We start from the raw sequence: 25,118 nt of genomic DNA on the forward strand, positions 1-25,118 counted from the left end.
CTTTATATTGAATAAATGTTTGGCAGGAATTTCCCTTATTTTAAAGTCGAAACCTGCGGGAATGAGTAATGCGATATATGCGCAATATCACACTGAAATTCAGGACCTGATTAAACATAATTCTATTGTACAGAGAATTGTGTACGTGACTTTTCCAAAACTTTCTGGGTTTATTTATTTTTTCCAAAACTTTCCAGGCCTGGAAATTGCTGTTTTAAAACTCCATGACCGTATGAACGCTGAATGTGACGATCGGGTGCGGTTATCTAAATCAGACAAAAATATAGGTGCAGGCAGTTGGCGGGTGGATAATTTATTTGAAGATGCAGATTTGGGTGACGTTTTAGCTCATCCGCGCATCACTACAAAGAATACATCTTAAAGGGGTCATATTATGCGATTTCAAGTTTTCCTTTCTCTTTGGAGTGTTACAAGCTGTTTGTGCATAGATAAGATTCCTAAAGTTGCAAAGACTAAAGTCTCAAAGAGATATTCTTTATAAAAGTTAAGACTCGACCACACCCACCTAAAACGACTGATTCAAACACACCCCCACGTGTCTACGTCATGGTGTGGGAAGATTTGCAAAACACCGCCCAAACGTATACGCAATGAAAGAAGGCAGAACTATTATTCTCGCTGTAGTATTGTTGCTGCCACCGGCGTCATGTCCTGTGTTTCGTTGTGAAAGCGAAAGTACTTTGTTTGGGCTTCCAAAAGAGGACACAACTAGAAATCAGTGGTTAAGTTATATTTACAACACTGTTTCAGAACAGTTCAACCCAAATATTAGAATGTGTGCAGCACATTTTACGGAGGACCATTTCCTGAACCTGGGAGTAGCCTGCCAGCTGTGCTCAAAGGCTGTTTCTATAAAGTGGGGCAATTCCAACTTTGCAATGACAGTCTGGCACTTCTGACTTACAGCCTGCAAGTGCATTTTCTTATTTAAAGAATTTGCCACTGACGATTCAAACGTGAGTTTTGAGCTGTGTAGGGTAGCACTTGTTGTTTGTCGTTTCTCCGATCACAAATCCAGACATGGTAATGTTTACACAGCACGATGCAACGCGGCACGTAAACAGACAGTATAAGTCATTATAATCAGTAATTATATCCCCACTGAATGCAACAAATGCCTCGTTTATAATGGGTTTTATTGTTTTTGTGTCATCACGCCGAAACATGGCATCAGAATAACATTTAGGGGCATAACATTTCCGTCTCACTCTTGAGGTATTTGGCCAATCACAACACACTGGATAGTTGGCAATCAGAGCATGCCTCGCTTCTCAGAAGGATGAGCTTTGTAAAAATCAACGCGTTTCAGAAAGGCGGAGCATAGAGTAGCAACAATAGTGTACAGTATGTCGAAAATAATGTGTTTTTTGAACCTTAAACCGCATAAACACATTGCATTAAACCAAATACACAAAATAATGCTCTTTTATATGACCCCTTTAATACATTTCCTGTTGACATAATCTCCAGACAGTTGTGAAAATTAGATGGGAGCTTAACATATGAATTTGAATATGAAATTTGTTGTCTACTCTGAATACAGTCTGTATGAAGTCTTCTTCCTAGTGAAGATCCTTTTACTTTCACTAGCCATATTTATCCAGCGAACTGGAATAGAGTTACACATAAGAAAGAATCCAGGGCTGGAATTGGACAGCCAGTCACCAGTGGCCACTTAGTCCATCAGTATGACCGTGCTTGACCATGTGTAAGTGGCAGCTAAACTCCATCTGATGACAGCTAGACTGTAAACCGAGAGGTCAGATGTAGTGGTGCTCACTGCTGAGCAGCTATTTGCCAGTGTTGGAAAATACCAGTCATGGCAAGCAAATTCCACATCATGTTTATCTGAGGCACAGGGCATAAGATAAAGCTGGCAAGACTGAGGCAGGTTATTGCTCACATTTTAACATGGTACTATCCAGTAACAGTTTAATAAGGGTTTTTAATTATTCTCCCAAGGTACATAAAGGATTTATGCTCGCACAAATAATTTTGTAAAGACTCTTAAAATCTGATTTCAGGTGGTAAAGTTTGTAAATGTCAGTGTAGAAAGGATAATTATCACATTATTTACAGACCACAGTTTTATGATTCAGAAAATCACTCATGAGAGGAAATTCACATTTTCCTGTTGAAAACATTGCCTTGATAAGTACATGTTGTGGAATGGGGCAAGATTACATTTCATACTTCGATAACTGTTCTTACTCTCAGCCTTGGGTGGAACCAGTAGAAGGAGAGTGAGGCAGAAAATGAGCTCTATATTCCTTCTAAGGGACACTTCCTGTGACTGTTTGTGAGACACAGACTTTGTCTTGTGCTCATCTTGACGCATTCCATTCCAAGATGTTTCTGTTCCTGTATGTAAACACATAAATAATAAATAGTTCAATAAATGATTCAAAAATTCCAAATCAAGGTAAAAATTTATTTGGTAAGAAAATAAAATTATTTGTCAGTTTGCTGGTAACTTTATTAGACACTGCAATTTAATACTTATAGACCCGGTTTCGTAGACAGGGCTTAGCCTATAAGCCAGGATTAGGCCATAGTTCAATTAGGACATTTAAAGTGATACTCCACCCCAAAATGAAAATTTTGTCATTAATCACTTACCCCCATGTTGTTCCAAACTCATAAAAGCTTTGTTCGTCTTCGGAACACAATTTACAATATTTTGGATGAAAACCAGGAGGCTTATGACTGTTCCATTGACTGAATAGTAAATTGCACTGTCAAGGTCAATAAAAGTATGAAAAGCATCGTCAGAATAGTCAATCTGCCATCAGTGGTTCAATCTGAATTTAATGAAGGGCCGAGAACACTTTTTCTGTGCAAAGAAAACAAAACAACGATTTTATTCAACAATTCGTCTCCTCTGCTTCGGCGTAGCGCCATTTTGAAGAATATCCGCTGGAGGCAAGCAGCGTACGCTTTTGTGTGTCAGTCGCGCCACAAGGATATGTCTTCTACGCTTGTTTATGCTTTGAATTGAATGAAAACAGCGCATCCGTGTGGCGCGGCTGACACGCTGCTTGCGTCCAGTGGATATTCTCCAAAATGGCGCTACGCTGACACAGAGAAGACGAATTGTTGAATAAAGTCGTTGTTTTATTTTCTTTGCCTTGACAGTGCAATTTACTATGCAGTCAATGGCAGTGTTGGGGGTAACGCATTACAAGTAACGCGAGTTACGTAATAATATTACTTTTTTCAAGTAACTAGTAAAGTAACGCATTACTTTTTAATTTGCAAGAAAATATCTGAGTTACTTTTTCAAAAAAGTAACGGCAGTTACCTTTTTTCCCATTTATTGACTGACAGTGAGCTGTGTGAACATGCTGGTAGTTCTAGACTAAATGTGAATGTGCATTAATTTATGCCACTCGCAAAAAACAGATTTAGTATTCATCAAAATGCAAACTCATAATATGACGCAAACCTGCAGTAATTAAATATGTTAAACAACACAAATGTATCCAATCCCATTTTATTAACCAATGTCTTTGCTGCTGACCTTTGATGATCCAGTTCAACCATACTAATAAGCAAAAATGACTTTAGATAAACTAACAATTGTGCTTGATTGTTTTTTTTTATTGCTGAAGAGTGTTCTTCTCCTGCGTTCTACTTTACAGACTTGAATTTACTTTTCCTTCAGCCTGAGGTTTATTCATTACACTTTTTGGTGTGAAAGGGCTTTTACATTTGCTATAATTAGAATTTCTTGTATTAAAAACAATCAAGCCTTGCTCTTATTTAAAAAGTAACGTAGCACATTACTTTCCATCAAAAAGTAATGTAATTAGTTACTTTTTTAGGGAGTAACGCAATATTGTAATGCATTACTTTTAAAAGTAACTTTCCCCAACACTGGTCAATGGGACAGTCACAAGCCTCCGGGTTTTCATCCTAAATATCTTAAATTGTGTTCCGAGGACGAACGAAGCTTTTACAGGTTTGTAACAACATTGGGGTAAGTGATTAATGACAAAATTTTCATTTTGGGGTGGAGTATCCCTTTAAGTAATTTTTATAAACATGCCTTAAAAAAAACATTACTGGTGTGCATCCTCAGACAAAACAAAGGCAATTATATGTTTTAAGATCAGTCAGTGCAAGTTTCTTTCAGATGAAACAGCTCAGATTTGCATTTTAGTCTTGGACAATAGCATCAAATTTGCCTTTGTCAACTTTATCATTGCTTTAAAAAAGCAAATTTTGTAACATTAAGGTCAGAATACATCAGACACATGGTTATAAAACAAACCCTTAAGTATGAGGTGTTCTCATTCGTCTGTAATTGTGTCTTTTGTAACCTGTTTGAATTGAGCTACTAATCAAATTACTCAATCCAGTCTTCCTCAAGTCAAAACTGCTCAGGTAGGGGCTGTATAGGTCCAGTCAGGCGGTCTGACTCCACGTCAAGGTGCCTAAGGTGGTGAGACCATCAGATTAAAGCAAAGAATGTCTGCTCTCAATCATTGGTATTATGGCATGACGGTAAATGCCATGAAATGGTAGAAATGTGTCAAGCACTAGAGATTGTGAAATACTGTTTATACCACAGTAGAGATACTGACATCACAATCAGCAGGCAGGACTGCAAATTTATAATACATGCGTATAGTAACAAAGAAACATGGAATAATGAGAAAATACAAGTCAAGTCGAAGAAGACCATTTAAAAAGTTGAAATGGTTGGTTACTGTTGCTGATGTGCAATTAGAATTTGGAGTGTTTCTTTATGTGAAGCTGTTTGGCCAGACTTATCATTCGGTGTGGATATTGTTATCTTTGGTTGTGTCTATACTACATTACTTGAGAACTCCAGGGCTGAACAAACCAGACATGTTGACAGATTCACCATAACTCTTCCTTTTTAGTGATCTATTGCCCATGTCACATAATAAATGCTCAATTTCAAAGTGTGCACGTTTAATTGCACGGAGCTGAAGATTGATAACAGTGCTTTGAGTGGTGTCTTTGACAGATATATATCTCTATTTTCAGGACAATGTCTGGTTTTGACACTTGACAAATGGTACTCTAGGCAGGTGTGCCGTAACTTAAGGAGGCCTATTTCAATCCAGATGTATCCTTTTCAGTGTTTCTATTGCACACTTTGTTAGTAGTGAATTCATTGTTGTGGCACTAATGCTTTTTTGGTATTTATATGCAATTTTGGTATTTATATGCAACCCTACAATACTAAAAATGTATTAAAATGAATAGCTTTGGTTCTGAATGTTTGCACAATGTTTTGCACAACATTAACATTAACAGTAACTGAATGACGAAACAAACCTGCATGATCACCGCACTCTCATCAGCCTTTAGTCAGATCACACCGCACCCCATCTCTCTGCCTGAATCATTCGGGAAGGAACTCTGCCTCTGTCGTTTGTTATCGTCTCACTGACAATGAAGAGGAATCCGAGGACAAAGAGACGGGAAATTCTGTTCCTCACCGACAACAGAAAAAAAAAAAAAACATTTAGCCATTCTGATTAGCCTTTTCTGAAAAAGCATTTTAATGGTTGACAGTTAAATAAATCATTCTTGACCATATAAGGTGTAAAATATGAGAGGAGTAGTCTATTTTTAGACTATGTCAAGTTTTAACATTGACATTTTCAGTACTGAATTGACACGCAACAGAAACTTGTGATACTTGTCCAAAAAGTTAACTTGAACAAAGAGGGGCCAGTAATGTTCGGACTGGACATATGACAGAGAAGAGAGCTGCTGGGGGCAGGGGCCGGCTAGTCAGTTGTGAGATGACTCCATAAGTTCCGCCCATTGGAGAGGGTGTGTCTGGGAAATCCTAAATCACTCCGTTGGGGGCTGAACTAAGGAGAGAGAGTGAGCAGGAGAGAGAGAGACTTGGAGGAGATTGTAAGACTGCTTGGGAAACACCGGCACAGTTCACAGTGGGAGGTCAGTGGCAACATAACAGGATTGGCATTCACGCTCAACTTGTTGTTGTCCATTAGTGTGAATCCGTGCACTACGTCGCTATGCTTACTGTGGAACTGAGAAACTCTTACTAACAGACTGCACAAGGAGAATTTTTCAGGGTTTGCATATTTGGAGAAGCTACAACCTTTAGCCAGGTAAGGAAAAAAAATACAAATGGTTGTGGTAAAGTTATTAAAGGTTCCTCTAATTTTGTATGTATGTATGTATCTATCTATCTATCATTACCACATACACATTTATACATACGTATATGTAGTTTTTAAGTACAATTTTGCCTTTTCTAACAAATAACGCTAAATATGATTGTCTAGGCTTGCGAACTGTGACACTTTGTGTGTAACATTCAGTAGCTGACAGTAGCTGTTGTGAGGATGGGTGTGTGTGAGTGTGTGTGTTATAAAGTCTCACAGCAGCAGCAGTATCTGTTGTCTTTTGAGTTGCTCATGTGGAAAAAAAGTGGCAGCCACTGCTGAGGACTTTAATAAATTTGTGATTAATATGTCACAAATCTCACTAGTCGACTGACAGACTGAATATAGCACTACGGGTCACATCGTTGATGGGTAGCAGGGGTTTTGGGGTTTGAAATCTCCTCTCACCCCTTCCTGCTCAACAAAAGAATGGTTCATTAGAAACTGGCTGTATTGTGTGACTATAGTGGTCTGTACAAGTGAAAGCTATGAATATGATTGTATAACAAGAACAACTATCAATGAGTGTGTTTACCTGTACAACAAAACACTATTATATCAAAACAGCTCATTATTAAAAAAATCTGGTTTCTTTCTCATCTTAATGTCAAAATGTACACAAATATGCACATACTGAATAAGTACATAAAGATGCTGAAAATCTAATTGTCGATTAACTTAAAATCTTGTCATCTTATTAAGCATATCAGTGTAAGATTATCCATGTAAACATGCTTAATAACTTCTAAAATATCCAGCAGAGGAAGCGGGACCCTTTTTGTTTTGGCCTCATTCCGTCCTCCCTTCGTTGCTCTTGGTGTTTGTTTGTTTGTGGTGTTTTCCACTCAACATGCTCATTACAGTAATTAAGGAGCAGCCGTGTTGCATGTGATTGGACTGGAAGATCTTAAAGGATCTACTTTTAGCACGTAGAGCTGAGAGAGACGGATGTGACCGTTGGCTCCACGCCTTCAGTGAATGAGCGTGTGGTGTGTTCACAAGTCTGTATGTATTTCCACACTTCCTCCTCTGATAAGCTTTAGCGCTGGGACTGCATAATGAACCGCTCAGGCCTGATTTGTGACTGTTGACTACTGGTACGGGAGTCTGAGTTGAAGCAGAAAGTGTTGTGTCTGTCATGGGGGGCAGAGGAGAGATGTTGATGTATTGTTGCCCATATGCTCCTCTCTCTGTGTGCAGCTGAGTGGTCCACATTGGGAGAACATTGGGTGCATTCTTGGTTGTTTTGTCGCCTATTGCTTTACTGCTATTGTCAGTGACAATGGGACCCTCAATCAATGAGACAAACACAGTGATGTCATAGAGGAAGTACTAGAACTCTCACTCTACAAAATGTAGTCCAGTGGTTTTAACTGCTTTTGCTTCAAGACCTACAGCACTACCGTTGAAAAGTTTGGGGTCAGTAAGATTTTTTATTTTTTGATGATGACAAATACAGTAAAACCAGTAATATTGTGAAATTGTGAGAAATCCTTTTAATGCTGATTTGGTTCTCATGTAAAATTTCTTCCTATGAATTTTTAAAACTGCTGTTCTGCTTAATAATAACTTCTTTAAAGGGATAGTTCAACCCAAAATGAAACAAAAATAATGACTTTATTCAACAATTCTTGAATTCCTGGGGGAGAAGAATTGTTGAATAAAGTCATTATTTTTGTTTCTGGGTCTGGGTACATTGCAGTTGTGTTGCTGTCTATGCAAGGTGAGAAAGCTCTCCAGTTTCATCAAAAATATCTTAATTTGTGTTCCGAAGATGAATGAAGGTCTTACAGGTTTGGAACGACATGAGGGTGAGTAATTAATGACAAATTTTTCATTTTGGGGTAAACTATCCCTTTAAAAGAAACCTTACTGACCCCAGACTTTTGAGAGTACATTTTACATTGGACATTTAACTGCTGACCCAATACAATTTCACAATAATTTAAAATACAACCAAACGGTCCTAAAATTAAACTAATATTACTTTTGGATGAATAAGTAAACTATACTAAACTAAAAATCATGAACTATTTCATTAGTTTACCTGCATGTTATATGATCATTATTCAACATCAGAGGACCGTGAACATGTTAGTGTTGTTAAATATTTGTAATATTAACTTTCAGGGGTACTTCAAGTAAATATTCAAGTCAAAAAAGTTCCTGCACTTTAAAAACGTTTCAAATACATACTGCTTCTTAAGCCACTTCATACAGCCACAAGGCTTGCATATTGCCATGAGAGATGTGATAAAATGCTGTACTTACCTTGTCTGTGCAAAGTCCAATTTTTCAACTTCTGTCATGACAATTTAAAGCCGCCTGCTAAACCTGGTAACTTTCACATGATCCATACAGGGATACCAGAAAGGGACGTGACCTAGGACTTGACCACAGGAATTACGTCAGAATAACCAGATCTCCCACCACTAAAAGGACAATTCAGACAGTTTAACAGCTTTACAAAACATAGTAATCTACATGATGTCAAACATCTTAACTTGTATTTAACCTGCACCATTCTTAACTTATGTATGCACTGTGGTTCTACAATTCAGTGGTTGGTTCTATTAGAACTTTAGAATGTGTTCTCTACTCATTCAGGCCATCATGGTTGATGCATGGCTGGGTGTTAAGAGCTCTTTAAACCCTGCACTTGCTCTCCTCTCACTCGAGTCTTTGTGTTCCAAAAGCAGGTTTGAATTAATTAAAGTAGAACTGCATTATTCACGAGATTCCCACCAACTCCTGTGGGGGATGGCTGGACGATGAAAGGGCCAAAGTGAGAATAGTCGTCTTGTTGTTTTGAAATGCGCAAAGAATTCTCCTCCTTCATGTGTTTAACCTTTTTGCTCTGAGAGTCAGAGCTCTTTGAAAACTGTTTGTATTGCATGCACATTTTGAGTATGACAAAAACACAGTGTGACCTTGACTGTGATTGAAATTGTACCCAGTACAATTCCTACATCTACACCCCTTTAATGCCTTTGCATAATTGCCTCAGGATAATTATTTTAAAACAACTTGAAATGAGCAAGCAATAGGTTATTGGCAAAAACTCAACAGGGCTGAAAGACAACTAAAACATCTCTCAAAAAAAAATGTATAGTTACGTTAAATGTATAGTTCACTCACAGTTGAAAATTCTGTCATCATTTACTCATGCTTATGCCTTTTGTTTTCTGTGGTGCACAAATGGAGTCATATATAGCATTTCCAAGCTGCTCTTTTCCATAGAATGTTCACGAGTTCGCCCTTGCGTATAATGAACAGAGTCAAGGTTTATGCGTATTTGGCGTGCTGTCCGGGGAGAGGGCTCCGAGCTCTGTAAATTACTCCCGAACCCGGGGCACTCCCCCTGTCCGGGGAGAGGGGTCCGAGCTCGGCATTTAGCCCGGACCCAGAGCGCTCCCCCCGAGCTCCTCCCCACGCTGGGGTAGGAGCGGGCTGATGGTGAGGAGTTGGGGTGGAGGTGGGATGCTAGAAACTGTCGAGAGAATGAAGGTAAGATGGCTTGGTCTATTTATAGAAGTTCTCTCTCGGCTGATAGGATAGACTGAGTGATTGCTGATGGTGAATTGGCCGTGTTAATTATCTGCGCGTGCTCCTCCCGAAATTTTTTAATAAAACATCACAAAGTGAATGGTGACTACTGCCGCTAATTCAAGATTTGCTAGATTTTCAGTGACTAACAACTAGTCTGTTTGCCACATAAAAGCTACTGTATGAATTCAGAAGACTTATGATGAGTTACATAGACTTCTTCTGTCATGCTTTTTTCAATGCTTGAATGCCTCTGAGCAGCTCAGACCTTCTGATAAACTTTTTTTTTTTTTTTTGGTGCTCCACAAGAGAAAGTCATATAGGTTTGGAACAACATGAAGTTGAATAAATGATGACAGAATATTTTTTGGGCAATTATCCTTATAGTGTGTACAAGCCAGTCGAAAAAAAGAATAAGATAATGGTTTTCCTGGAGAACAAAGACACTTTGATATTCTCGAACATGACATCGTATTAGCCCGAGGCAAATAAGCGTGTTTGAAAAAGAGGATGATGTCAACCAGCAACCAGCTGTGCTTTGCAGTATTAAGAGAGAGAGACAGAGAACGGCCTACTGTGATTGACACTTTGGAGTGAGGTCATATGATGGCTTGTCAGTCTAGAATAAAACAAGCACTTGAGAGAGAACTGGATAATCAATAGGGAGTCTAAAGAGAAAATAGAAGAGCAAAGCATTAATTAAGAACCGTTTAATGAGCATTTTGCATATTCATGACCTCTAGGGAGAAAGAGAAAGTTAATGGTTTCATTGTTTAGCATATGTAATCTAGAGCCGCAGGGGACTCGTTTCTGCATTTCTGCAGTGCTGACAGCTGTCTCTGCCTCACTGCGTGCTGAAATGGTGAAAATTACACCATGCATAGCTCTTAGACACCATGTTAGCCTACAGTGGCCTTTTGACCTGGGCTAAGAGCAGGGAAATCACTTATGTTTCAGATTCTTATTACATAGAGTAGTTTATGTAAGAGTTACTAATAACAGGAACATTTTACATTATAGTGTCCATGTTACGTGTTGCTTCTATTAATATACAGTATTAAACAATATTACACAGTGCTTGTTCGGCTATATCTTTTCAACTATAACATATATAATTTTGTACAGAGAAGAACGTGTACTTAGGTTATACTATGAGTACATACTAGTGTGTCAATAAAAATCTAGCCAAAGGAGTTGAATTAAAGTAAAAAAAAAAAAAAAAAAAAAAAAAAGCATTCAGTGGTTCTTAATTATTTAAAAATATAAAGTAAAAAAATGCACTGATGATATCAGTAAGACTGGAGATTTTCTCATCTTTGTCTGTGACTGTACCTGACTCAAGTTCATCCATCCTAGACAATGGGTATAATTTAAAAGCATTGATTTAATTTAAAGACTCTTGTGGCTAACGATGAAACTACTCTTCAAAAGAAAAAAAATGACCAGAGACAATTACACTGAAATAAATTTATTTGGCTGTTTAAATGCACATTAATATGATTTGATTGCCTTGTTACCTCAGTAAGGCCTCATTTCTTATGAAAATGTGGCATTTTGCATTGACCCATACCTTTAAAATCACAATCACATGTGAAATATGTACATTAAAGGAAGGATTTATGATCATACCTCTTGAAATGGCCTCCTTCCGGGACCTGGAGGATCTGCCCCCTTTAAAATCTGATCCCTTAAAAAAATCTGATATGAGCATGCCAGCTTTTTCGACTATGTTCCTATTTTTATTTTTAGAAAGGTGACAGTTGCCCTCCTAAAATCACTGGTGTATATGAGTATTATGACTCAGACCCCTCACTTCCCCTGACACAGGAAGTGCAGATCTGCCTTCTCAGATGAGCATGACTATCCCTCAGACTTTGAGACATGTGAGACAAATTAATCTGAAACCAACAAGGGACTCATGACTAGCCAGTATGATAACTCAGTAACACTGATCTGTGGATTTTAATGTCTCCTAGCCATTACACACCACATGAAAACAGCACCGGTGAATGGAGTCTCATGTTTCAGGGCCCCGGGACAGCGCACAGGTGCTCCAGGTGCATAAATATACAGCTGAGGTATTCTTAGCAGGATTTCAGAACACTGCAAAGTGCCCTGATCAAACCATTAAAAACCCACTGTGTGGATCTAGTCATTTTTTACACCAGAACACCCAGAATGTGTAAAGAATTAAATAAACACAAATAAAAGTCATTTACAGGTGTATGACAGGCGTAGGCTGATTAAGTGCATATATTTCCTTATCCTTTAAGAACAAAAGATTCTAAGCTATACACCCAGTCCAGCTGTTATCTTAGGATTTGTTAAATCTAAAATTAAACTGAAAAACAACATTAAATGAGCACAGTCACATGATAAGCTGATTCAGAACGTTGGTGGTCATGGATGAGTGGATCTGTGGCATGGAGGTGACTGTGGTTAGTTTGCAGGTTCAAACCAGGGAGTTTCCATGTCTTTCCGCTCTCCACAGATGCTTGTGCAAGGGACCAAAAATAACTCTTTGGAAAATATATATTTTTTCTGTTACAATTTGTTTTTGCTGATTTGCAACAAACACAGGTCATTATGTTACAGTAGTTCTGCACGATTATGACAAAATCATAGTTATTTTCTCTTGTTTTTATGACAATTATTAATGTCAAATTTGACATTTACATTAAAATATTTATTTTATTTGTGGCATCTATGCTATAGTTTTTATATAGGCTACAATATTCAAAATAATAACTCTGTTTCTGAAATAATTTATTGTTGTTTTATACATCAGTAAATCAAGATACTCCCTAATTTAGCATTAGATAACAAAACGACAATTTACATTTTAAATAAATTATAAAAAAGCTACAGTACGTGACAATATCAGGGTGGGTGCAGCAGGCGCAATGATATTACTCAGCTACTTACCTAGCTGGGGACTACTTTCAGGCGCTGCGCAATATCATTGCGCCTGCTGAACCCATGGTACGGCAGCAAAGCTCCTTGATTATTACGCCGAAATGAGAGTATAGTTCCTAGCAATATCGGACTAGAAAATCGCAACTTTTCATTTTCCGTCAGTCTTAGTACACAATGTAACTACAGGAGAGTCAAGCTTTAAATAGGAAAATTATCGAAACTCTTTGGTCATTTTTGAGCGAGATGCTAATGGTCTAATCCGATTCAATGATCTATGCTAAGCTAAGATAAAAGTGCTACCGCCACACCTGGAGATCGGCTGAATGGATTCAAAAACGGTAAAACTCAACTGTTTAACTCTAGGGGAGTTGTAAAATGAGCCTATTTCCAAAAAAGTGGAGTGTTCCTTTAAAAAGTCTTAAATTTACTTGTATCAAATTTAAGGTAATAAAAAGTTTTAAATTGTTCTAGAAAGTCTTAATTATGATTTCAAGACGTCTTAAATTGCGATACAGCTTAATGTGACCATTAAACTTCAAAAGGCTAGCATTTGAAATAACCACGAGCGCTGCAGGTTTCGGAGTCCAGTGCTGCACTGCTTTGTGTTCTGCTGTTGCCGGGGAAACGGTTCCGAAAAAAGAGCCTCCTGCTGGCAGAGAATGAATGTGCATGTTCAGTAAGGCTATTGTTGTGAGTAAGGTATTGCTGCAATACTGGAGGCTGTAGTTTCAGGACCGCATTTGTAAGACCTTATAGTTTTTTTGTTTTGTTTTATAATTTTATTTTATTCATTCATTTTTTGTATGTATGTATTAGTGGCTCGTACTATTTTATAGCACTTGCCATTAAGTTCTGTATATTATTTTTTTATGAATTATGTAGTTTTTAATTGTATTTCACTGTGTGCTGTGTGTAAACTGACTGTTACCTTGGTTTTATTTGAACAATAGGATTTATTATATATTTATTTATTTGTGAAAAATACTTTGTCATCTAAAGTATAAGAATGTTTATTTTACAAATTTATTTTTTAATCCATTTTCAAATTATTTAAAATTTCTTAAATATTACTTCACATTAAATAACATTATATTGGCCATCGGCCACCCTGTTCTCCAAAATATCGGCAGTCAAAAAAAAAACAAAAAAAAAAAACAATATCGGTCAACCACTAATTTCCATTGATCTAGTCTTTGCATATGTTTGTTTGATGTTTGAATCAGGTCTCCTCTGTTGGAATAGATGGTGCTGTCCCAAAAAATAGGGTCCTATGTAGTCCTAGAACTGCAGCCTCCGGTATTGCAGGAACATTGGGTTGTTTTTGTTCAGACCAATGTGAAAATCGACCCATGATTTTACCCTGCAAACACGCAGAGCTGTAAATCTCATTCATTATAAAAATCTAAAGTAAACAGTAAAATGTGTTTGTATGTTAATTAATATAATTTATATAATTATTATAATTTAAGTTAACATAATAATGAATGCTTTTGACTTTTTTTACTTTTAAAGTCTGAAATGTGAAGTGTATCATTTTATAAAACTTTTTGTTTTTGTGAAAACTTGTATCTGAACTGTAAATCATGCTTTTAACAGTCATTGTACAGTTTAATAGTTTACCATAGACATTGCCCTGCCCGCTCATATGGCATTAATTTGATTTGTGCCGGTCTTAAAAAGTCTTAAATTTGATCTTAAAAATCCTGCAGCAACCCTGATAATATTATAATACTCCTATTATAACTATATCCTATTATTACTATATCGCTATAATCAACTAAGCTGTCTACACTGCAGAATAAATCTTATCCAGCCTGTGTCTACGCCTTGTTGATTATGATGGGTGCAGTTCTGACTCACAGAATCCTATACAGTCCGTTAATATTGCAATGAAAACATTACAATAGGTGATTTTGTTACTCTTAATGTCAGGAATGGTGCCATATTTAATTCAAGTGTTATATAATGTTAAACAAAGACCCTTCTCTGAACATTATCTCACTTTATCTATCCCTAACAATTTGACAATTTAAACAGTGAGGGAGGGACAGTCAATAATTATTGGGCATCTTATTTTATTTAAAATTTAAGTCACATTTGAAGCTCGGCTAGTGTTCATTTTGGACCTGGGATGCACTGCTGCACTGAAAATTATGAGAAAACACAAACAATATGAGCTGCTAGCCCAGAACTTAATGCACAGCTACACGTAGCAGAGGAAGAACATTTGGGGACGAATGGCGGAGTGGAATGGGTCTGAGTATGAAATCAGCCCCCCTTCCTCTATGAAGGGAATGAGATCATGCCAGACCTTAAACAGAAGCGCTGTCGGGGTCCAAGATTGAGTTTCACTCATCACAAAAGAGACAAAAGAGGGTGACGGCAACACCACCTCTGCTGCGTGCATGTGTGCTTCGAATAACCCTAACAGCACTCTTTAATGGGGTCAACACGTACACACACACAACCAGCGTCTGGGTCATTGAACTCACACACCCAGTTTTCTCTTGATTTGAAGCCCCTCAAGAAACATACAAAAGTCAGTCTTATGGACACCAGCGGTGCTTTTACTTTAAAAACAAACAAACAAATAAAAATAGTTTGATATTAGCATACCGATTTGAGTGACATGAATGATGGAATGTTGACTTTTTTGGGGGGAAAGAGTGATGCCTTCAAATCTAGCTCATCCATAATTCCATAAAATCAGTCTCCACTTTCACTGCACCAATTAGTGGTCTCCGTGCGGCTGTGGAATGCTGAAGTAAACATGTTTGGAGACAACAAGGGAAGATCCTTATCTGTTCCTCTTGTGGTCAGACTGAACGGAGTTCCCTCTCTTTGAGTGCAAGGTCTGCTTATTGTTTCTCTCTGTTGCTGCCAGGAGACAGGTCTATCAAACAGTGATGCCTTCCAACTTACCTGTGCCACAGGGCACACATGGCAGGAGGTTTCGTTTAAACACTAGCTGTTGATAGCACCTGAAAGAATGTCAGAACAAATAACACCCAGTAGCATTTTGCCATATCTGTGTAATAATATACAGTATATAAACACAGACTCACAGACTACTGCCAGTATTATAAGTAAGATAAAAAAAACACCATACATACAAATTTATTCAAAAGGTCTTTTTTTATTTAGACTATTACATTATTCTATTCATCAAAGAATCTTGAAAAATGTATCACTTGAAAAAAATGTCTTGAGCACTAAATCAGCATATTAGAATGATTCTTTTAAAATGCAATAATATTTCATAATATGTTTTTACTGTATATGAAATAATGTGAATTTTTTGTAGACTTCATGTAACATTGTCTTTTTGTTTACCATTTTACAGAGTTGAGGATGATGGCGGAAGGGAGGTTTTCTAGTCTGCCCAGGAACATGCACATTGGGCGCCAGTGTCCACTCGCATCTTCTATGGATCTGCTGAGCTCACGGCCTGCCATGACCGAGGTGCCGGTCAGCGGCTACCAGGGAGTCTCCATCCATGGTACCCTGCCTCGCAAGAAGAAGAATGGCACTGGTTCCCCTGTGAAGCAGTGGGAGATGAATGGAAATATGGGGTCATCAGCAGCACCATACCCAGGCCGATATCGCCTGCCACCATCACCGCTCATACACAACATTATCGAAGAACACCAGGCTTTCCACTCAGATAGGAAGAGCAGTGTCACATCTAGGTAAGAAATACAGTACATCTACACACCTGTCCTCTCCTAGTGATTCAAACGCAACAAAGCCCTACAGCACCCGCAAAAACAACACAATCTTTACTAAGAATTCAATACCAAATTGTTCTGGTGTTGCTATTCTATGGACATGTCAGTCTCAGTGCACATGCCCCTTCAGATAAATAAGGAGTAACATGTAATATGGTTTAAAACACAGTCCCAATTCATGAAATCATATACTGCTCTTTGCCAGCTTAGAGCAATGTTGCTTTCAAATACATACTCAAGATTAAGGTCAAGATTTTGGTGAAGGTTGCCACAACAGCAACTTAACCTGCCTGCTCACGACGGCTTATGTTAAACTCAACAGTTTCTAAATTTGGGGTTTGTGACCCCACATGGGTTGCTTATTTTTGGTATATAAAAATTACACAACTTTAGTATAAAAGTAGCATTATTTTAGACTATAAAATATTACATAGTATAGCCTATAAAGTGATTTGGATGCAAAGGTGAATTCAATCAACGGCTAATACAGTGAATACAGCATCACTTGGGACCCTAAAACTGCTATTACCCTTTGCTAGCTTTTATTTGTGCAGTGTGTAGTAATTTGATTTGAATATACTGTAGATGCAAACCTCCAGTGTTACCTCTATTCTCCGGCTTTATTTTTTACAGTAACATATCACCTCTTTGTTTTGGCTAGTGGTTTAATAAGTTGGCTGTCAGAGCAATCGACACCAAATCGTCTCCTTATACTGTTCTTCAATCCCGTTAACTTTACTGTCTTCAGAAAATAGGACAACTGAGATAACTGCTGGCTCAGTCTCATGTCCAGGACTGTCTCTATCTCTTTTTCTTGCATATTGTCTCTCTTATTCACTGCCTTCCTACGTCTTTGCCATAGCTCTAGGCCTGTTTAACTGTATCGTCCTTACTGGCTGTCTGATCTTATCACACTCAGCAACAAAGAAGTTTGTGTTTGTCCCATATTTACGCAGACTAACTTAACAGGTAATATATCTCGCCCTCAATAAAAGACCTGGCAGATATAGTAAAGTAATCTGTGTCTGGCTCTGTATAGACAGTGTTACAGATTATAAAGGGCACCTTCCACAAACAGGGCACAAAATAAGGCCTCAATTATATTATACACTTTTTCTTAATAAATAATCACAAACCTAAAAGTAAATGTTAAATGAACTTTTTTTTGTTGCTCATAAATGTATATTTCCCATAAATTACGGAATAAAAATGTAAATATAATTCATATTTAATTAAAATAAATATTAAAGCGTGATCATTTAATTGTTAATTAAAAACAATAAATAATTACTTATTACTGCTAAATTAAAAATGAACTCAATAGATGAAATAAAAAAAGACATTATTTTGTGATCTTAATTTTTGGAAACAAGAGATTCAAGATTTTTATTCGTCACATACACAATTATACAGAGTATAACCAGCAGTGAAATGTAAGTCAGGTCCGCTCCAAGGACAGTGCAATTATATAGAATACAAATATTAAGAAAAAGAAAAGTAGAAAAAAATAAAAGAATAAAATAAAATAAAAGATAAAAAAATATAAATGTGTAGGTCAGTATGTTGTTGACATAAATAGTAATATAAATTGAAATTACAATGTTATTTTTGCTGGATGATTATTGTCCTAACATATCTAATATGTTTCAGAAAAAGAATCCTGATAAACAAAATAAAAAATAAAAACATAAGATTTATATGGAAAGCGCCAAAGAGAAACAGTTTCTATAACTGAAACAGTGTACAGACCATAAGACAAAACATTGATAACTCTAGTTGCTGTTAACACCTTCAGCGAGTACTTTTACCAGAAGCACCTCAGGAAATTTAGATAGACTAAATAATGGCTTTTATAAACAGTTTTAAGTGTAACTATGTGTGTTTGTGTCTGTGGAGGCGTAGGTGTGTGTTTGGGTTTCCGTAAGCCCAGTGGGCCGCATCTGGCCCTTGACATTTGAAGGTTACCTAATATTAGACTACTATTTCACAGCTACAAAGCTCACTGAGAAATGGGAGGTGAAAAATGACCACAGCACACAAAAGAAGCTGCTCTGGGCTGGCAGCAAGGTTAGCAACGACCTCTCATAGCGGCCCAGTCACCATAACAACACCTTATTGCGACTCAGCGTGACACATGGAAAAATAAATAGGTAGAACATAAACACTGTGTAGGTATAAGAGTGAGAGAGGAACCTACAGCACAGAAAAGGACTGACACTTCTCATTATCAACACGGACCTACATTGAATCAGCCCAGAAGCAATAACTAGCTTGGATGACTTTTTCTTACATAAGATTTATCAGAGTTGAAGACTTGGATGGCATTGTGATTAAATGCCAAACTCCTGAACGTCTGGCTGCAGAATGCTTCACCAGTTTGTGCGTGTCTGCCTGGAGGTGAGTAGTCAGATGAGACAAGATACCTGCAGGTTTTGTTTCTAGGACTGAAACATTTTCTTTTATACAACATCAAGCATTTAAGTGCTTTGCCTTACTACCTGCATGTGTGAGGCAGCTGTTCAAACAGACACGCACAACTCTTCACAGGTTATAGTGAGGACTGTAGATTTATAGCTTGACCGAGAGATGAAAGAATTTTTGAACAGACAGATTGGAAGAGAGATTGAGAGAAAAACACAAAGAAAGAGAGAGAATGAGATATGAAAGAGATGGAGGAGCAACAGTGCCATTTGATTTACTTGTTAAAGCTGATTAAAGTGGCTCTAGTTGTTGACAGAATCCACTCAACACCCTCATAACTACATGGCCTCGTCTCGGAGCGTGCCAAAATGATCTTTGGTTCAGTCTGCCAAATGATAGAAATGACACATGGTAAACATTAAACCAAACAATCAAAAGTTTAAACAGTTTTAAATCTCTGATGGAAAGATATCTGCGATTTCTGGTATTATTGGTGATACTATTACCTAAAAGTAGATAAATGTACTCACCTGAGAGCTTTTTACTATTAAATAAAAGGACAGATATTCCATGTAGTCATTTAATTAAAATGAGGTCATGAATAGTTGACAAGAAATGCATAACAGTAATAATAGTTGACAGTTGACACAAAATACATAACAGTAATAATAGTTTATAGTTGACATGAAATGCATAAAAGTAATGATATTAATGCTCTGCGTGTGCTGGCAGACTCGGGTCTTTGTTGGGCCGTCCTGTATTATTATGTAACTCAATTAGGGTTGCTAAGCTCTACGGAACCCAAACATTCCATCCAGACTACCAGGTGGTCCAAAGGATTTCCTTCTGCCACACAGTTCTGCTGATGTGACGTAAAACAGTTTTTGTTGGAGTCTTTTGCACGCTCTTTCCTCTCACACACGCATTTACATTATATAAAACTATACTAAATCCACACCCTAAATCTACATAAAGGAGGAAGACCATTGCAGTTTGAGTTAAATAAACAAATATATAAACATAAAAAGCATAAAACAAAAAAAATTAATTACAGTTTTTACCTTATTTTAAAAAAACAAGTAACTTATTGTTGGTTATTTAAAATAGTTTTGTCTACAAATGGTAATTAAACTCCCTTACACATAGGAAGGTAGGTTTGTATGGTATAGTCGTCTCCAGTTTACTCCAGTTAACCACAGACACATCTTAGAACACTCTCGCCATAGTTTATACTAATCAGAACAATCACATTAATGGACTGAATTCCTACTGAAACTCCCTGAGCTCCCTAGTGAACCTGACTTTTATCGGTTCACAGAGCCGTACTGCCCCTGTCGTCTTGGCTGTGAACTGCCTTTGATTTATGTCTTTCAATGTGTGGGTGATTTTTGGGAGTGTTGCATGTCAAATGTCCCATTTCTCTCTTGTGGCTTAAACATTATGAAACTGTTTCTGGAAACCCAATAATAGCTTGTCCATCTCTCTAACTTGACATGTCCTCCCTCAGCTTTCTAATTATGACTGGCAAGACTGAGGTACAAATCACCACTTTGAGAAACAATACAGCTGTGGCTTGGCACAGAACGAGCCAGAGATGGAGATGAATGTTTTTCTTGAGGCCGTGTCCTCACGGCATGCCCTCTCTTTGCAGATAAGACAGTATGTTCGGCCTGGTCCCAAACTCAAGTCACTCTTAGGTCGACCCGTGGGAGTGCTAACAGTGTACTCTTATAGCGCACTAATGTAAGCGTTCAGAAGCTTTAAAGCTTGACCTATCGCCTCTAGCTTTCTAGTGAATGTCCAATGGGAACTTAAACAGGAAGTCAGTTATGCTTTTAAGTTCCATCAAATGCGAAGCAAACAAACAATCCAAAACAAATCTTCTCACACATTCTCATATTTCCAGTTATCTGACGCTTTTTATATATCTGAGCTCTCACCCTAGGTGCCACCTCCACACTGAACCTGAAAGCCACTCTTATTCCCCTAAGGGGGTGAGACAGTCCACCACACACCCTGGTGGTAAGAAAGGAAGAAAGAGAGAGTCATAAAGAAAAGTCAGGTTTTTGTGTAAGCTGAGATGAAAGGGACTCTGGGTAAAGGCAGAAAGAGAGAGGGCGGAAAAATCTAAATGGAGAAAAAGCTGAGCTGTGCACCTCGACCGCTCGTTCTTCTCCGTGACTCTCTTCACCACCATGGTTCCTGCGTTCTACACAGAGAATCTAAATAAAACAAAAAATTCAGTGCTGACCAAGAGCCATCTCTGCAGTTAGGGTAAGTCACATCTAGACCATAACCTTAAAGCTGCAGGTAGGAATAGAGGTAATGTGAACAATTGTCCTGTCTCCTCCTATGTTTTGTATAGATTCTGTGTTACACTTGCACTAAGTTTGTCTCTTACCCAAAAGTTGCACTGAAAGTTTATTTACGCTGTTTTTCGAGCCTGTGGGAAATTTAGACTCAAGGAATTAATTTCCCTTTTCCTGGCTATAATCCTTTAGAATTTGGGGTTTAAGTCTTCACGTAAGCATAAATCCGGAGAGAGTCACAAGAGTGTGTTTGTGTGTGAGACAGAGCGCCACTAAAAGACCTGGCATGCTCATCCCTGACCAAATAACCCTACATTTCTTCTTTTAAAGCCTGCTTAAATTTTTTATTGATTGTCTACATTGATATCTGCATTAATCTCAGCTGAACTTTTGTATATTTGGGTTGGTGTGGAAGTAATTGAAAGTGTGTTTGGGGGTATAGTGGGTGTTTGTGTCCACATGTTGTGGTCTATACTGTGGTGTAATGACCTCAGACGAGGGGGGCTGAACTGGAAGGCACTTTACTGCAGTCCAACGTACAGCCTGCCCAGAGAAGGACCCCCCCCCCCCCACCCACACACACAAACTTACAGTTAAACCGTCAGGCAGCTGAGCTAAAGGAGAGTTGATGTGTTCGCTGAAGAGAGTTCTTTCTTTTTCCTGCAGGGACAGTGCAGGCATGGACCCTACCATGGAGTATGTCAAGGTAAGTCTTCACATTTTACCTTAACATGTGCGTGTGGAGTTTGGAATGATTGCTCTATTATGGTGAAAAGCCACTGGCAATGTATGAGGTAATGATGGGTGAGGGTTTGTAGAAGACAGAAATGATCTTAGGGCAACCCTTAACCCTTTGAGATATCCAATACTTCAGCTTAAGGAGTTTTGTAAGTGAAGAGTCTTTAAAGTAGGACAGGAATGTCATCTATGCTGGATGTTGAGGATATGAAGGATTGTAGTTTATTGACTGAGTGCTGAGTAAATATACGTATTACATTGCATACTTGGATTTGCATCAGAGATACATGTGTGCGTCAGTAGGAGTGATTATGTTTGTTGTATAAACATTTACGCTTCCTGATGTATCTTATGTGCTAGTTGAGAGTGATTAGAGTTAAGCGGATTGCAAAAACAATACTTTCGTTCCATTTCTCAGTGTTATTTAACTCACGCCACGGAGATTAGCAAATAAAGTGCACTGTCCTTGACCTGTACAGGTAGTTGACCGCATTTGATTCTGAGGGAAATGACAGGCAATGTCTTAATACATCAGACCTCAGACTTGTGCAACTTTAAGCCAGAGCTGTTCATAAAACACAGCAAACTCTAAAGCCAAAATTTCCGATAAAGATCTGACAATTTCTGTATTTCCTACTGCGCGAGGGGCCCCTGTAGACTCATCCTCAATTAAAACGGCACAAATACAAGGAGGAAATGAGCTGGTGATGTTTCAAGGCTCTGCAAGCAACATATGCAGTTGAAATTACAGTATCAAGTTAAGAACAAATGACAAATTTCACTTTGCCAGTAAAGGCAGAATTGTTTCCTGGCTTTATTTTGACCTGGGGCATCACCTAGCAGGTATGAAAACTCTTCATCACACAATATGACTGTATTACAGCACCCACGACTGATGAAAGATATGGTGTGACATATATCTTGAGTGCCTCATTCGGTTAGCACTGACTGAATGAGATTTTCCACTGTGATCACCTGCGGCCTTGAGTGTGCTGTCACCACACAGCTACCTCTGTCAGACTGCTGAGAAGCTATCCATCTTGCTCTCGCTGTCCTCCCCGTACTCAGTAGCTCAGTGGTTTGCATCATATTGGGGTCTAGCAACTCTCTGTGAATAACAAACACCTCATAGCATTACTTCACACAGACAACAAACCAAAGCAAACAGCACAAACACATACACAGTCAATAGCAACTAAACCTTAGCAGTGCCCCAGTGCAATTGAACATACAGTCACCATAATCAAAAATTATTTTCTATAAAACAACCTTACAGGGTGAATCCCACAGCCTGTCCAAGAATATGTGTCATATTTTACAGAAATCGTATTTTGCACAAGCCTAATTTTGTACCAGTAGTTTTTTGCACAGATTTTTTAAAATAATTAAACACGTTACCACAAAATGTTCATTAATATAAGGCAATTAATATAATTAATATAAAAAGTACATATTGTTTGAACTGAATTTTTAAAATAAATAAATAGGAATGATTTAAATTTATTTGTACTATTTTGCCATTATTAATTAATATTTAAATTACTAAAAAAATTATTATTTTAATATGTTAATTAATTAAATAGATAATGTGTTTATATAAATGATATATGGCAATATTACTTTAAAAATCAAACTCATCTGGATATTAATAGGGTTTAATGTGATTGAAGAAATAAAATAAAAAATAAAAATTGGAGCAAAATATGATTCAGACATTCGTGAGATTCACCCTCCAATTAGAGAGGCCTATAACAGAACTTGACAAGAGATGACAACATGTCCTCAGGGAAATAACATAGCCATGAAATGTTTCAGTCAGTTGAACTGCATATATACACTGGCTCTTTATACTCTATTTTAGGAAGCTCTCAGAACTATCTGCCTGTTTAATGTGTGGCCATCTGTAAGCATGCATTAGCAGCTGTAGTAAATCTGTACGGCCATGTGAAGTTTTTCTGTTTACACCATTAAAAACTCTGAAAACAACTAAATCTGGACGTTGACAGTCTTCATCACACCTGTGTGTTTGGGTGTCTGCGTCAAGGTCTGAGGTGGTCATAGCTTCAGTAAATCATCCCTCAGACTGAATGAATGTGGACCTCAACTTGCCCTCTTCAAGTGGTGTTGAGTTTCCAGCGTCATGTTTATCAAACACCTGGGTCTGTACATGTCTAGTGTCTGAACAGAACCTGCGATCTCTGATCTCTCTCAGTAACAGAAGGTTCCCATGCATATCTGTGCATGAGTTCAATCTGTCAGTCAGAAAACAGCAAACAGGGTTTATCATCTAAAATAGTATCTCATTTAATATAATCTATATTGAGATTATGCTACTATAATTATCAATACAGTTCTCATCATCTACAGACAGTATAATCAGGGTAGACACTATACTTAGTTTGATATAAATTATAGTTTCCTCTCAAACTGTGACCTGATGTTGATTATTCAGTCAAGAAACTTTGAAAATACTGTTCGTCTTTCTTACAAAAAAGGCCCTTAAAATGATACTGTCTCTTACAGCTAGTTTGTTCACATTACATTACGCCATCTATACACAAGGTCTGTAATCAATAATCAATTTAAAAGCGCTTAATTTTACTGGCTAGTTTTGCATGCCTTGGGTTCTCAGTTCAGTTGTGCTGGTTTTACAGCCTTGGCCTATTTTTTTGACGACCTGTTTGCTAAGGAATGTTTTCTTCAAAGTTGTCAGGAAGCCAGCCATTAAAAATATGGGATAATTAACTTGCAAGACCTCATGCACTGATATCACTTCCTGAAGTCAGATGTTTTAGCATTGTTAGTGAAAACTGTTTGTCTTCAGATGATATCAGATCAGGTGGTGCTTTTCATCATGGTTTGGGGTTGAATGAGTCAAGTTTAGATGTTAGCTCAAATGCACAACTTCTACTCAGTTTATATCTATAACCCCAGGACAAAACTTTAGCCACACAACTTAGGGAAAGCCATCCATTTATATTTAATATCAAGCACGAATTATATGATTTTTTTTTTTTTATAATATCAAGCCTTTATATTTCTCTGTCTCTCTCCTTGCGTGTGAAGCAGAGATTGAAGAAATTGGAGCTATTATCATCAAAGAGGATCTGGAGGGTGGAAATTGTTTGGGTGACTTGATGTTTAAAAATATAATTTTTGAAAGGGTGGGAATCAAATCTGTGATCTGCGGATATGACACATGATGACTGACTTCTTGTTGTGATTCATGGATGGAAATGAAACTTCAGTGGCACATTTAATTT

At 37.7% G+C, this 25,118-nt stretch overlaps 1 protein-coding gene across 4 annotated transcripts in view; it reads left to right on the top strand.

The window, feature by feature from the left end:
• Positions 1–25,118, top strand: part of LOC306847856 (breast cancer anti-estrogen resistance protein 3 homolog) — a 70,900-nt gene that overhangs the window by 21,677 nt on the left and 24,105 nt on the right. For 2 of the 4 annotated variants that reach the window (XM_079382046.1, XM_079382045.1), the window contains exons 4-5: positions 16,003–16,348; positions 21,784–21,823. In XM_079382046.1, the coding sequence (XP_079238172.1) occupies positions 16,003–16,348; positions 21,784–21,823 (386 nt within the window). Of the gene's footprint in view, positions 1–5,881; positions 6,141–7,311; positions 7,617–16,002; positions 16,349–21,783; positions 21,824–25,118 lie in introns of those variants that run through there. The other 2 variants (XM_079382047.1, XM_079382048.1) reach the window with 2 other exon arrangements.

This window comes from Barbus barbus (assembly GCF_936440315.1).
Source record: "Barbus barbus genome assembly, chromosome: 28".
In the NCBI taxonomy this organism is placed as follows: Eukaryota; Metazoa; Chordata; class Actinopteri; order Cypriniformes; family Cyprinidae; genus Barbus; species Barbus barbus.